At 36.8% G+C, this 16,161-nt stretch overlaps 1 protein-coding gene across 1 annotated transcript in view; it reads left to right on the top strand.

The window, feature by feature from the left end:
• The first annotated feature begins 2,190 nt into the window (after positions 1–2,190).
• Positions 2,191–16,161, top strand: part of RPAP3 (RNA polymerase II associated protein 3) — a 30,790-nt gene continuing 16,819 nt past the window's right edge. The window contains exons 1-7 of the mRNA XM_045830099.1: positions 2,191–2,264; positions 5,407–5,565; positions 6,565–6,705; positions 10,619–10,741; positions 11,567–11,694; positions 14,535–14,656; positions 15,340–15,410. Coding sequence (XP_045686055.1) covers positions 5,413–5,565; positions 6,565–6,705; positions 10,619–10,741; positions 11,567–11,694; positions 14,535–14,656; positions 15,340–15,410 — 738 coding nt within the window. The 5' untranslated portion in view covers positions 2,191–2,264; positions 5,407–5,412. The remainder of the gene's footprint in view (positions 2,265–5,406; positions 5,566–6,564; positions 6,706–10,618; positions 10,742–11,566; positions 11,695–14,534; positions 14,657–15,339; positions 15,411–16,161) is intronic.

Raw genomic sequence — 16,161 nt, forward strand, 5'->3', positions numbered from 1 at the left:
CCCCACATAGGAGCTTGGAAGTTGACACTCCATTCTAAAAACAAGTAGACAACTGAGTAGACTGAAAAACCAACAACCTTTCTTGGATCTATAAGAGAAGGGAGGACACAGACAAAACACTGCCCTCAAGATTGGAAAGACAGGAGAATACAAGGCTTACTGGGGAAGAGATTTGAAGCACAAAGCAGTGCTGGGGTTTCTGACATACGCAGGAGAAAGAAAACATTTCGAAATACTCAGAGCACTCTGTCCGTCTTAATAAAGCCTGCTGTCAGGGGCAAATAATTAGCCAGAGCCTAACCTGAGGTGGTATTATCAGTGGGAGGGGCAGGTTTGTTAAAGCTCTTACCATGTCCCAAGCTGTGCTAAATAGGCCTTTCACATACATTTTCTCACTCCTGCAGCTATTTTTATCTTCACCATTTTAATTATATCTAAACGACTGAGGTTTATATTAAGCCTTACTTTACAGATTACATTCTCAGTAAGTAGCAAAATCAGGACTACAAAATTCAAGCCTTTTTCTCATGTTATAGTGAGTCTGGATTTCTAGGAGTTTGACTGACTGATTGATTGATTGATTGTTTGATTGATTCATTCATTCATTTTTCAAAGGATACTTATTAAGGCCTGGGATAGAGGTTCCTGGTTGCTCCTCAATATCTGCTCTTCTCTTCTTATTTATTGAATTATTAGTTTTCAGATAAGCACATGACTGCCAAGAGTTAAAAACTCTCACTCCTTTGGAGAGAAGGGGGGTCCCAATACAGGCATAGATTTTTTGTTTTTTTTTTTTGTATGACAATGGGAACCTCAGAATTGGGTGATGATGGACACCAAGACCTTTGGACTAACTCTTCTCACTTTGATTCTGTACTCACTAAGCAGCTGTCTGACTATTGTAAACTGAGAGAGAAAAGAATTTACCCAAGGGTCTAGTAAAATGAAATTTTGTAGAGCCAAAAAGAGCCAGCTGTAGAGCCAGCTGGCTCTTTGCTCTTCCATCTCAATTGACTCTGCAAGAATTAATAAAAAATTGCTTTTCTTAAGAAAATCTATAAACCAATATCTACTTAAAATTTTTAGTATTAATTTTAAAACACAAAAAATGCAAGTCAGTTATCTATCCCTTTAAGACAAAAACCTAAAGAATAATTTCATCAGAATAGTTTAATAACACTTAATAACTACTATGACTTTAAAATACAAAGATACCAAATAACTATACAGTGAGAAAAATGTGACCTAAATATGTGACCTTGTAAGGGAGGTCTCCAGGGTGGCTTTCCATTGACCATTACCTGGATTAGTGGCTCCTCGTCTCAACTGCACAGCCATATTCTATGCTTTAAAAAAATCATGAGCCCGGTTACACTAATTAAATCAGAATCTCTGGGTATGGGACCTAGAAATCAATTTTTTCCGTGCTCTCTAGGTAATTCCAAAGTTCAGTCAAGCTTGGGAGCCACTGATCTGGATTTTTGGGCTAATGTTTTAGAGCACAGAGGTGTTTCAAATGGAAAGTTTTTGCTTGTTTCTATTTGTTTTCGTGGAATTAATTATTTCTGTTTTACAATTAGCGTTGTCATGAAAATGAAAAAAGCTCACTCACATTGGAAGCAGAAACAAGAAATGTTACAAGCTTCATATTCTTTCTGCTTTGTAAGCCAGGGCGCATCTAAAGACAGACCTTAATACTCATACGCGTTCTAGAAAGAGACAGACACAGAAAAGGAAAAAGTTTACTTGCAAAGGTGTGGGGGGCGGACGGCGGACTGAAGATCTGATTTACCAAATATAAGCACTTAAAGGGAAAAAAATCCCTGTAACACTGCCAGAGTTACAAGTTTACATAGTCTGTTCGCGGCAGGGAAACAGTAACTTTCTCATAAATTTATCATACTCGGAAAGATCGTGACATACCGTTAGACAACAGCCAGGCAAATATCAGGGATTAAATCGTTTGAGGGAAGTTCAAGGAAATACTTAAAGTGTTATTATCTTGGGAACAAGTGAGGACGACCCTGCAGGTTTTGGGTTATTACCTCCTAAGAAGTTTGGTCAGACTCCGCTTTAAGACACCTATCAATTCCTCAACCTAGTTCTACCGAGGGAAGACGTGCCGTATCTGACTGTCTGCGCATGCTCCGGGGGGCGGGGGTGAGGCACGCAGGGACTTGTGGGAAAGCGCAGGAAGGCGGGGTCTCGCCCGAATCGCTGAGGGCTGGACTGGCTGGAGGTGTGGGCCGTAACGGCGTGGAGAGGTAAGCCGACTTTTCCGTTATCGCCGAGGAAGCTTTTGGGGTCGCCCGGCCGGTGAAGGGGGCGCGGCCGTGGGTTCCGGGTGAAGCGTTGCGACTGAGGGCGGGCGATGGGAGCGCGGCGTTGGGTTGCCGCGGTGGTGTCCTGGGTAGCGGCGTCCGGGAGCGCGTTCCGGTCAGGGTTCGCCCCGCGCGCCCGCGCCTGGGCAGTCTCCTTTGCTGAGGGTCGCGCACCCCGTCTGCTCCGGGCGTCGGGCTGCTTGCGGTGGTCAGGCCCTCAGATTCCTCGCGTAGAGAAGACCGCGGTGGGGCCCGCCCCCTTTGGGCGTGGGTGTGCCGTGCTTGCCTGGATTTTGGGTGTGAGAGTGATGCTACCCGAAAGCGCTGGACGTTTCTGGTTGCTGGACTGGACCTCAGTCAGCCCCACCGCAGGTTGCGTGAGAGTCGTTGGGCCTGCGGGAGTAGCAGAGGTGATAGGTGAAATGGGAACGGTTTTGACCCCCTGCATATACTCTTAGGGGCTTGCTGCACTTTTATTCATATTTTTGAGTCCGCAGCAAAGCATTGTACTAGTCTTTTAAAGAATTGTTCCTGCGTGATCAAACATGGACACTGCCCAAAAGGAGCTTACTCTTACTTGAGTTTCTGAGTCTAGGCTGGGGGTCAGAAGACCTCTCTGCGTTTGCAGTCATCTCTTCCTCCCCCTAAATGAATCCCTTTTCTAATCACTTCTCTCTCCCATCCAACTCGCCCTTTCCCCTCTTCCTTTGAGCTTGGAATCCCCTCTGACCCTGTGGTAACCTTGCCCCATCACTTATCCTTTTTCTTATATCCTCTTTTACCGTGTCGCGCCCCAGACCCTCCAGCAGCCCTGCACCACTGAACGATGAAGATGAAGATAACTATTCTGGGAATAGTTATGACAAACGCGCGGATAGGCGATTTGTAGTGGTACAGAAGTCAGAGGCACTTGCACAAACTTCGTGCTGCCTACTGCACGCCTGGGCTACACGCTAAAGCTTAGTGGCCCTGGGCTGCGGGCCTGTGCGGCGCATTACTGTGCAGAAGAGCTTTGGTTAAGTGACGCACAAGAGAAAATGGTGGGTGAAGAGTCTTGGTAAACACGAGATGGTGTATGAGGCTGCTGGTGTAACGCGGCATCCCGTTTTACAGCAGCCTTTTTTTTAATAAGTAGAAAGAGTAAGTATAGTGTAGTAACTACGTAAACTAGCAGCATAGTCTTTTATTATTATTATTACTATGAAGTACTATGTACTGTATAATTGTATGTGCTCTATTTTTGTATGATGGTCAGTGCGGTCGGTTTGTTTACACCAGCATCGCCACAGACACTTGAGTAATGCATGTATTACAATGGCTACAGCGTCACTAGTGATAGAAAGTTTTCAGCTCAGTTATCATCTCATGGGACCCCAGTTGGATGTGTGGTCTGTTGACCCAAACCTGCTTATGTGGTGCATGAGCAATCTTACATTATGAAAGACAAAATGATGTCAATCTTTATATAGTAATCTCATTTACTTAGCTCATTTTGTTTCCATTCTTTTTAAAAACCCCATTAAAATTCAATAATCTCTGCATGACTAAATGTAAAGACCATATTTAATTTTTAAAATTTTCTTTCCCCCATACACCCTCCGTGGCATTTGGTACTGCTAACCTATCCCACCTTCCTGAACTCTTGAAAATGCTGTTCTGTAACTCCAAGTTTCCCTCCCAGCTCCCTGGAAGCTATTGCCCAGTTTTTCCTATATCCACGTCTCTTTCTGGGCTTGTTTCCTAAATATTAGTGTTCTCCAGAACCGTCTGTAGTCGTACTGCACCCCAGTAGTCGTAGTATTTTAACATGTCCACATCCCATGGTTGTAACTTCCACCTTTATGCTGGTGACACCCAAGTTTATAACTCTAGCCCTCTGTAACTACCTACTAAGATATGTCCTCTTGATGTCCCATAAACACTCAAATAAAACATATCCCAAACTAAAATATCTGTCTTTTCATTTGTCCTCCAATCCTGAAACCTCTTACCCATTTACAGTTGTGATTCCTGACTCAAAATGTCACCACTGACCTAACCAGGCTCCCTAACAAGAAAATCTGACACTAAGTCTGTGCTCCACAATTCCTCAATCTAGTTAGTCATGTCCCTTTTATTTTACTACCTCAATACTTTCACATAGCTTTCTGGCATTTCAAGATCAGTTTTATTTCCACCTTGTTAGCCTTCTCTTCCGTGGAAGAGTCCCTCCTAGTCCCTCACTCTGCCTGCCAAGCCCTTCATGTTAAGTCACTTGACTGGCCCCTTTTGAAACTCCACTAAAGTTACAGCTCCTCTGGGGATTCTTTTCTTGAACCTACCGCCCTACCCTCTGATTTATGCCCCTCCTTTGTGGTCATTCTCATAGCATTTGCTTGTATCTCTAAGCACAGTGTTTCTCCCAGGGGTTATTATGCCTCCCAGGGGACATCGGACAGTGGAGACATTTTTGGTTGTCAGAGTCTGGAGGCGAGGTGCTGATACCATCACCTAGTCAGTAGAGGCCAGGGATGTTGCCAACCATCGACAACACACAGGCCAGTCTCCCTCCAGTAAAGAATGATTCAGCCCACTATGCCAGTAGTCCCAAGGCGGAGAAACCCTGCCTAGCATAGTATTTTGTTACTCAGTATTTGATTGTTTCGTTTTCTTCACTAGACGAGGGACTTTGTCTTACTTGTTTTTGCATCCCTAAATCTTGATACAGGACCTATGATGTAACAAGTTTAATAAATATTGAAAGAAAAAGGAATTAATTAGGATAGATTTATTAACTCCAGAGATGAGCAGCCAGTCTGCCACCATGGACTACTTGGCCAGTTTCATTGATTCTCTCCCCATTGCCTTTCTTTCATATTGCATTGTGGAGATGCCTAAACTAGTTTAAAAAATTTTTTTTATTTGTTTATTCAGCAAATACCCATTTTAAAAAATAATATACTGATATTTTCTTCAGCATCTCTTCTATCCATACATCTTGACCATATACGAGAGGTAAAAAGTAATTGATTAGCTAGGTTTCAAAAAATAAACCAAGTAAATAATTCAGTTTCTTATTAGAGGTTGGTTGGTTCAAACTCTGCAGGCTGTAATGACATCAACTAATAAAGCAATTGAATTACAACTGCAAGTGAAACAAAATGCAGAAGAATTGCAAGACTTTATGAGGGATTTAGAAAACTGGGAAGAAGATATTAAACAAAAGGATATGGAACTAAGAAGACAGAATGGTGTCCCTGAAGAGGTAAGTTGCTTTTTTTAATGGCTAAAGATTTTTTTAAAAGATTTTATTTAGTTTTAGAGAGAGGGGAAGGAGGAAGAAAGAGAAGGAGAGAAACATCAACAGGTTGCCTTTAGCATGCACCCCCCCGCCCCCCGCCCCACCTGGGGACCTGGCCAGCAACCCAGGTACGTGCCCTGACTGGAAATCAAATCCACGGCTTTTCGGTTCGGAGGCTGATGCTCAGTCCACTGAGCTGTACCAGCCAGGGTGTAAATTTGCTAATTGAGTTCTTACTTCAGAATCCAGCAAAACTATTTATTTTAAAATAAAGCAGCTTTTAAAATGGTTTGTGAAAGTACTGGAATTGAAGTGATTTGCTTCCTGCTAACATTTAAAAAAATTCTCCTTTTGAAAGTATTTGCAATAATTGTGTTAACTATAGTAAGACAATTTTAAGGTTTAGTGAATAGTTGGTTACTGAAAGGAAGACCATATGATAATTCTTAAGTGAACAGCATCATAAAATATGTAGGTGTGTACATATATCTCATATATCATATATAAATATATACTCAGTGACATTAACACACACTATTGCCATAACAATGTAGAAAGTACCTAGGTTCAATCAACCTTTTTCTAAAGACTGCATTTTTCATGCTTTATGTAAGGATGTGGAAGCAGTTTAGTTTGCCATTGTACTATTGCCAATTCATTGTACTAAGGCTGAAGATCAGTAAGTTTTTGAAGTTTGAATTTAGGATTGTAAATTAAGTATATAATTAAAATTTCTGGGTAATAACTTTTCTTGTGACTAAATGCTCAACATTTGTCAAATAATGAATCAAACTTTTCAAGTATAAATTATTATAAGTGAAGGTAGTAAATTGGTATTTTTAAGCACTTGGAAATTAAATTTAAAAATACTTCTTACATGAAATAATTTAGTGAGAATTTTAAATGTTGCTAGTTATACAAAAAATTAATAGAGTGGTGCTCAAAACATATTTTTCCCCCCAGAATTTACCTCCTATTCGAAATAAGAATTTTAGGAAAAAGAAGAAAGGTAAAGCGAAAGAGTCATCTAAGAAAACCAAAGATGAAAACACAAAAAACAGGATAAAGTCTTATGATTATGAGGCGTGGGCAAAACTTGATGTGGTAAGTTAAGTTAGTTATGTACTTTTTAGTATTTGAGTAAAATTTTCTTGGCATTAGTTGAGAGTCATGAATTAAATGAAAAATAATATCAAGTTCTTACAACTCCTTTTTTCTCTTGTAAACATTTTATGTGTAATAAAAATTTAATTATATAGTTCTTCATTTAACCAGATTAGTTTTTCTCCTGTAGTTCTTTTTCAGTGAACAGTGGCTAAGACAGCCAGGATTCTTTTCTTTTTTCCTACTTTTCTTTCTTTGCAAAAATAGCACATAGAGGTCCTGTGTATTCTTCACCAAGTTTTCCCCAATGGTTACATCTCAACTATAGTGTAGTATCAAAACCGTGAAACGGACATTGGTGCAATGAATGTGTATTTGTGGACCATTTTATCACATGTGTAGATTTGGGTAACCGCCATTGCAGTGAAGCAGAGATCTCCCTTGTGTTACACAGTTGTAGTTGCACCTACTCCCCTCCTCCCCACCATCTCTAATCCCTGAATTTTAAGGTAGTAATACTCAGAAAAGAACAACTCTACCAGTATTTTTTTTTATATAAACTGAAGGACCTGTTGAATAGTAGCCGAAAGAGAATGCCTTTGTGTCTAGACTTAGGACTGGGGCTTATGAGAGTAAAAGCAGGTCTGTCTTGATGTCAGGAAGGTGGGCTTCACCCTTCTAGACCAGGTTTAGCAAAGTGTAGTGCGTGCCTTCCATCTCCTACCGTGACACACAGTGTAACTGGAGAACCGGTATTCTGCATCGGAGCTCCCTACCCAGGGCTCTAGGCAGCCACTGTCAAGTCAGGGAACCTGTGAAAGGGGACTTGAGTCTGACCCATCTTAAGGGGTGATTTAGTTAGGTTGATTTGGAGTGTACATTCCCTTTCAGTCTTTTAAACATGTTTATGTAATATTTGATTCATACAAAAGAGCATATGGAGATACATGTTCTGAATCATAACAATAAAATGAACACAGGGATGGGCAAAAGTAGGTTTACAGTTCATATGGAAAACAATACAATAATTAATAAGTAATAATATAAGAATAAAATTTGTTTTGCTTACTCACAACTGCAAACCTACTTTTGTCCGACCCTGGAAAGAAACCTGATGCTGGGCAAGAAGTTGAAAGGCAGAAGAGAAACCTGTCAGATCGCTGTTGGTAAAGAGTCAGCTAATGGTGGCTTAAAAAATTATTGCACATTAATTTGCTGCCCACCTACATGTCTAAAACCAGAAAGAAGTTCTTTTGGCGACTCTACACACTGTAGCAACCATGAAGGCACCTACATTACACTCAACAAAAACAAGTGCTGTCTTAGTTACCAGACTGAGAATAGCCCAACTCAGCAAGAAGTCTAGTGTATAGGGATGGGCAAAAGTGGATTTACAGTTGTGAATATTCAAAACAGTCTATTCTTGTACTATTGCTTATTATTGCATTATTTATTTGTATTACAAGTGTAAACCTACTTTTGCCCACTCCTGTATGGGAATCCACCATCTAATTTAAAGAGAATTTTTCCAGTCTTGTTGAAGCTGCCAGTTTGCTCCTTTCCTATCCCATGTTCTTTTCTACCCCTAAATGTAACCACTATTTTCATTTTTATGTTTATTATTCTTTGCACTTTTCTGTTAAGCAATTTTATTGAGATATACATGAAGTCCAAAAAACCTTAAGTTTATAGCTGTCTTGATTTTTACTCATGTATTTACGTGAGAAACCACCTTCCAGATCAAGATACAGAACATTTCCAGCATCCCACCAGCCTCTCTTTTCAATTGATTATCTCCAAGGGTAGCCACCATTGTGATCTCTAATACTATAGGTCGGTTTCGCCAGTTTTGGAACTTCATGAAAATGAATCATACAGTGTACATTCTTTTATGTTTGGCTTCTTTTGCTGCTGTCATCTGAGATTAATTTGTATTGTCAGTAGCAGTTGTTTTGTTTTTAAAGATTTTACTTATTTATTTTTAGAGAAAGGGGAAGGGAGGGAGGAAGAGGGGGGAGTGAAACATCAATGTGTGGTTGCCTCTTGCACCCCCCTACTGGGGACATGGCGTATAACCCAAGCATGTGCCCTGACTGGGAATCGAACTGGCAATGCTTTTGTTCACAGTCCTGTGCTCAATCCACTGACCTACACCAGCCAGGGCTGTAATTGTGGGATTTTTTTAATTGCTGATCACAGTTTCATTGTGAATGTATCAAAATTAGTGTATCCATTCTATTGGTATGCATTTGGGTTTCCAGTTTTGAGCTATTATGGTAAACCTGCTGTGAACATTTTTGTACATGACTTTTAATATAAGCATCTGTGGTAGAATTTGCTGGAGCATAGTTTATATGTACATTTAGCTTTAGAGGATACTGCCAAATGGTTTTCCAAATTAGTTGAATTTTTCTTAATAAAATCAAGTAAGGCTAATTGACTCAGGAGTGCTGGCACTATTACTTAAGTAGTTTGCCATCTGTAAATACTGTAAATTCAGTATTGTCCTGATGTAAGAAAAATGTGGTTTTGGGTCTTGAATTTATTGATGTTGGAAATCATACTTTCTGAACATGTGAGTTACTCTCTGCTTAGTATTATATAGTCTGCTTTCATTTTTTGTAACTTTACCCCTTTCTTATAAAGCCTTTTTCTTTGCATAAGTCAGTATCTTATAATGCTTTTTCCTGAAAAGCACCATCTCAGATGATTTTTTAGAGAGGTGTTTTCTACACAGTCATTTACTCATTCAGCAGGTATTGACTGAACTCCAGTTTTGTGTGGCCAGTGCGTCATGGTTGTGCTGCATTGCTTGACCTTGTCAATCTGGTGTATCTATACAAGATAGAGGTGTTTGCTTACCATTCCATTCTGGTTTAGGTCTCAGCCACTGCTCTAGTGCACTGATGTCATAGATTTTCTACACATGTCAGCGTGACAGGTTGGGCAGTCTTGGCTTTAATGTTGGTAAGCTGGTGATAGTTTTAGAATTTTCATGCTAAAACAGATAGCTGAATTTCAGTCCATTTTTTAACATTCAGTGAAACTAAGCATAGGTTACATTTTGTTTTTAATTTATTAGCAATTTTTTTCTAAAGTAAATTATTTTAAATAGTATGTTATTTGTTAAATGCAAAGAGGATTTCGTTTATAGAATTAAAATTTTTGTTTAAATGAGCTTCAATGAACTTTTTAATGCTTACTGGTTTAAAAATCACTGAAAATTATTTATCATATATGATAAAGATATGATTTAAAAAATCTGTTGGGGTTCATGAAGCGATTTATTACCTTGAAAGGAATGTGTGAGTCAGAAGCAATTGGGAATTGCTAGAGTAGCATATTACATATTTTCTTTGGTAGAGCAGCTACATTTTGAAGTGTAATGCAAGACAGTATATTTCAGTTTCTGTGTTTCAGTTTCTTCAATTGAAGATCATGGGTAATTATACCTACTTCATAGGTTGTGAGAATCAGGAGTTAATGATGCTTTATAAGCAATTATTGTTTTAAAAATAAGAAAGAAAAAAGATTTTTAGAAAAAAAACATTTCTTTGTTATTGGTTGCTGTTACGTTACTTTGGGGTTGCTTGCAAACTTTGCTTACATTAAATCATAATATCTCACTGCTAATAGTTTGTGATTTAGGGGTGGTTTGTAGACTCAATATATTGATTTAGATTACTTTATGAGTTCAAAGTCAGATTCTTTAAGTGGGTTGGATCTTGGTTTTCTAAACAAGGTACCATTTTCTCTATATGTAACTTAACAGTGAGAGATTATTTGGGTTGCTTTTGTAGGCCTTTCAGTCTTTAGAGCATAACAATTTAAGTTCTGTTGAGTGTCCTTTTTTTGTAGGTCTTTTTTTTATATGTTCATGTACTTATGAGCACTGTTTTACTTATGATTTCAGGAAAGTATTCTTGATGAACTTGACAAAGAAGAGACTACCCATGATTCTCTGTCTCAAGAATCAGAGTCAGAAGAAGATGGAATTCATGTAGATTCACAAAAGGCCCTTGCTCTAAAAGAAAAGGTACTCTTTAATAGTTAGCTTTAGGTTCCTTCAGATGGGAAGGATATATAGAAAATCATGTGGATTCCAAGATTTCTTTAGCATAGTTTAGGGATGTTCATCTTCTAATTGTTTATTGGCTGTATCCCTCTCGGGAGGCACATGCTTAGTGGTTAGGAGTGTATGTTCTGAAACTAGATTACCTGGATTCAAATCCTGTCACACGTTCTTTAAATTGTGTGTACTGAGTTTTCTCAGCTGTGAAATAGGATTAATATTATTAATAAACCTCAGTGGGTTATTGTGAATATTAAATGGATTCTTTCATGTAAAGTGCTGGGACTGTACAGAGGGTCGTTCCAGGGTTTTAGTAGTAGGCGGGAGTAACCTAAAATCAGCATATGACTCTTGACATGAATATTACATCCACTCCTCCATATCTCAGTCCATCTGTGGTTACTTTTTGGAATGTTCATCTCCCTGAGGAGTGCCTCATAATTATAAAACTAGATATATTGTTTTAAAAAAAATGTGGCACTCTTTTCACGTTAAACTTAATCTCAATACTTTTTTATGGTTACATTTCTTTGGGTTATTATTGTCAATAAAAAGTATATAATGTAAATATTTTACTCATTTTTCTGCCAGGACTCTCGGATTGTGCTCATGCTATGACTGTATAGTGAATTTCAACACTTGTAAAAAAGACCATTTGCTTCGCCTTCTTCTATTCCTGTTAGTCTTGATCACACAGCTAATGAGTTATATAAACACATGGATAATATTAAAAAAAAATTGGCTGTATAATTCTGTGCCAGTATATATCTGACTTGTATGCTTTTTCAGGGCAATAAGTACTTCAAACAAGGAAAATATGATGAAGCAATTGAGTGCTACACCAAAGGCATGGATGCCGATCCATATAACCCTGTGTTGCCAACAAACAGAGCATCAGCATACTTTAGAATGAAAAAGTAAGGAATATCTGTAAACTGTGCCTATTTTATGTATATGGAGACTGGCATTTTAAATAATTTTTCATGATAAAATGTGTGGGAAAGTTGAAAAAGTACATTTCTTTTCAGCTGTAAATTCTTATAGTTCATTTCCTATTATTGAGCTATTTTATTTAAGCCATTTTAAAAGTCAGATGCTCAAACAATATCCCCATAACTCATTTTACTGATGTGTTCCTCCTCCAACAATCAAATAATTCACAAAATAAAAAAGAATTTGGTTAAACATTTTTAGGAATCAGTTTCCTCCATTATTTTGAAAAATGATTTATCTACTTTTTACCCTAGAGAACTTTCATTATGGTAAACATAAAATATGTTCCAACATTTATCTCTAAGTCATACTGACTGTTTAAATACATTCTTACTGTTGAAAAACATAAATGTGTCATGGTCTTATTATAGGCAGGGAACTGACCTATCATAAGAATTTTTAAAATGACAAATCAAGGAAGACATTCTTACTGTTTTAATTATCATTGGGAAGTATGAATTATATTGGTGTCTGAATTTTTACTGTTTTAAATAGCATATTTTTAGATCTTTGAAATTTATGCTATTAATATCCTGATAAATTAGGTGGATATTTACATTTTATAGTATTTGATATCTATAGTATGTATAGTAAGTGAAGAATAATTTTAAATAATTCCATATGAAGCCATCATATACTTTTAAGAACCAGGATGTTATTATTTTTGAGGCCACCTTGATAAGCCTTTTACATATCCTGACCATTCCCCCTCTCAGTTAACCACTATTTGAATTGTATATTATTCTTTTGATTAAGAAGTTTATTATCTACGTATCCCTGCCTAAGGTATTATATACTTTGCTTATTTTTGAACTGTAAAAGATTATTACACTGAATGTAATCTTAAATTTCTCTGAATATTAAATTTCTCAGATTTGTCATGTTTTGCATATAGCTGTAGACCTCTCTTTTTCCCTGTTAGATATGGTTTCTTTTTAGGAATATACCATTATGTATCCATTCTCCTGTTGCTGGATTGTTGATTTCTTTCTTTCTTCCTCTCCTTCCTTTCCTTCCTTATTTATAAACAGTAATACTATGAACCCATGAACACTTTTGTACGTGTTTCTTGGTGCTGGGTGTAGGGTGCACATGTGTTCAGCTTTAAATGGTGACGACCAATTGTTACAAAGGCAGTTGTACAAATTTACATTTCCTATTAGTGGTATGTAAGAATACCTGTTCTGTATGGTTTTTTAAAAAAATTTTTAATTGAATCTATTGGGGTGACATTGATTAATAAAATTACATAGGCTTCAGGTATACAGTTCTGTAATATGTTTGCATATTGTATTGTGTATTCGCCACCCCAGTTCCTATTCTCTATCTTTACTAGTGCTGATATAATAGGGCTTCTTGATTATTTCCAGTCAAGGGATTATAAAATGGTAATTCACTGTGGTCTTAATTTGCATTTCCCCAGTTTCTAAGGAGACTGATCATCTTATATGTTTATTCACTACTTATATTTTCTGTAAAATGCTTGTTTTGTCTTTTAGCCCCTTTTTTGTTAGGTTGTTTTACGATTAATGTTGAAGAGTTCTGTATTCTGGATACTAATTCTTGAGTGTTTGTTTATAATAATCATTTCCTAATTTGTAGCTTATCTTCTTTCCTTTCTTTATGGAATCTTGATAAACAGAAATTCATAATTTTGTTAATTTTTAGAAAAAATGTTAGCACTTTTTAAAATACAATTTGTTAAAAGTAGTTTCCTTTCCTGGGGTCATAATAGTCTCCTATATCCTAAAAGTTTTTGTTTTACTTTTCACATATGCTAAGTATAGCATATGTTTTACTTTTTATGTATGCTAAAGGTAGAATTCCAATTTCTTATCTTTTCATAGAGCATCCCAATTGTTCTACTCCTAGTTACTGACTGTCCATGCTTTCCTTGTGGATCTACAGTGCCACCATGTCACATGTCAAGTTTGCATAGGCCTCTTTTTCATCTCTTTCCCTGTTCTTCACGTCTCTCTGTTGCCTATTGCTATACCCATTCTACACTGTCTTTAACTACTATAGCATCATAGTTATAAGTCTTGTATATGGTGTAGGGCATGTTACCCTACCTCATTCTTCAGGAATGTCTTGGGTGTTCTTGAACTTTTGTTTATTAGTATAAATTTTAGAATCATCTTATCAAATTCCTTGAAAAATTCTGTTTGGATTTTGATTATAATTGCTTTGGATTTGTAGATTAGTTTGGAGAGAATTATATTGTTATGCTTCTGTACCTTATAGGTTAATGTGAAATATCTCCACTTGAGTCTTCTATAATATTTTTAAAGACAGTTTTACAGTTTTCTGCATGTGGGACTTCTACATCTTTTGTTAGATTTGTTTTTTGTTGCTGATCTGTAGTAAAGTAGCCAGCTTGCCAAACTTTGTCATTTGTAACAATGTCTCTACATTGTTTTGAGTTTTTAGGGAAACCATCATATCATCTGAGAATGTCAGTTTTGTTGCTTTCCAGTCCTTTTAGCTGTCTTTCTTTCTTATGGGACAGTATTACTAGGGTTTATAGTAGAATACTGAGAAAAAAACAGTGATAGTGGACATTCTTATTTTTTGTTTTAAAGGTATTGCTACTTAATGGTTTACCATAAAAAATTACTGCTTTTAATAGGCTTATTAAGTAAAAGGAGGTGGGAAACATCCCTTTCACTGGAAAATTAATTGCCTTTTTGGGGATTTCAGAAAGAAATTTTGAAGTTTTAGTTTAACAAATTATTTTTATTAACTTTAATTTTTTAAATTACAGGTTTGCTGTTGCTGAGTCTGATTGTAATTTAGCAGTTGCCTTGAATAGAAGTTATACAAAGGCTTATGCAAGACGAGGTGCTGCTCGATTTGCTTTGCAAAAATTAGAGGATGCCAAAAAAGGTATTAATATTTTCCAGGTCATCAGTATCTAAAAAACTTCTTTAACGGTTTAATTTAAAAGATATTATACAAAGAATATTGGATAATCACAGTTAATACTTTCAGAGAGCTTTCTGTATTTGTATAAAGTTCATTTTTATAATTTAAAAGTTATCTTGATATTTTGGGAAAGAATGCATTATATACCGCCAAGTAGACTTTGGTTCAGATTCTCATTCCACCATGTACTAGCTGTGTGACCAGGGGAAGGTTATATATCTTCTCTTATTTTCAGTTCGTCATCTGTAAATAGGGATGAAAACATCTTGTTGGCTCTTGTGAGGCTAGAGATAATGCATGCAAAGCTCTTAACACGTTTGCATCATATTACTCCATAAAATTGGTTTGTGTAATGTAAATTATAGTCTGAGTAAAGTTGGTATCTAAAAGAGTCTGTTGCGTTTGGTTTTATAATGACTTATGACAGCAAGCATCCTTACTGGGGCTGGTGGGAGAAGGCGATCCAGTAGGATTTTGTCTGTCTTGGGGGAGAACAGGGAGAGCCCAGTAGCCTAATGTTAGTATTTCTTCATTCCTTTCAATTTTGCTGTGGGACAGTTGCCTGTTTGTCACATGTAGCAGCAAATGATTATTGTTTTTATATATGTATCTTTCAAATATTCTTTATCTTCTGTTTTACTCAGATTATGAAAAAGTGTTAGAACTGGAACCAAATAACTTTGAAGCAACAAATGAACTCAGGAAAATTAATCAGGTAAACCAGTTATTTCAATTAACTATATTACTTATTGCCTTTTTTTATGAAGTAAGGATTTTAGCATAGATTTTGTACTGTAGATTATTTTTAAGATTTCACTTATTTATTTTTAGAGAGAGGGGAAGGGAGGGAGAAATAGTGGGGGAGAAACATCAATGTCTGGTTGCCTCTCACATCCTCCCAACTGGGAACCTGCCCTGCATCCCAGGCATGAGCCCGGACTGGGAATGAAACTGGCGACCCTTTGGTTCACAGGCCTGCGCTCAGTCCACTAAGCCATACTAGCCAGGCTGTACTATAGATTATTTAATATGGACATTTTTCTAATTTTACTTCTTTATACTATAGAGTTTCACCAAATTTGCAAACAAGGTGTAGTATAATGATATCTAAAGAACCTTAATTAATAATCATTTTAGAAAGTTGTTTGAGATCTTTAGAACTACTGTTGCTTTATTTTTTCACAGGTAGACAGAACTGTTTTTCATTATCTGATTTTTTGTTTGTTTGTTTTGGCATGTGTTTTGATTTCTGTACTCAACTTTTGCACATTTCTTTGATTTTGTAATTTTTAAGTTGCATCTTTGTAATTTATATCATAGCAAAAATCTTACTATTTTTTTAACAGTAAGAAAATAGTTATTACTTAAATGTAAAGTTTGTTGTCAGATGATACTGAACAGTTACATTCCTTTCACTTTGCCATTGAATTGGTTATAATTATTTTACCATATGTTGAAACTGAGAA

The sequence above is a fragment of the Phyllostomus hastatus genome, unplaced genomic scaffold (genome assembly GCF_019186645.2).
Source record: "Phyllostomus hastatus isolate PE091 unplaced genomic scaffold, TTU_PhHast_1.1 phas_scaffold_93, whole genome shotgun sequence".
NCBI classification, from domain to species: domain Eukaryota; kingdom Metazoa; phylum Chordata; class Mammalia; order Chiroptera; family Phyllostomidae; genus Phyllostomus; species Phyllostomus hastatus.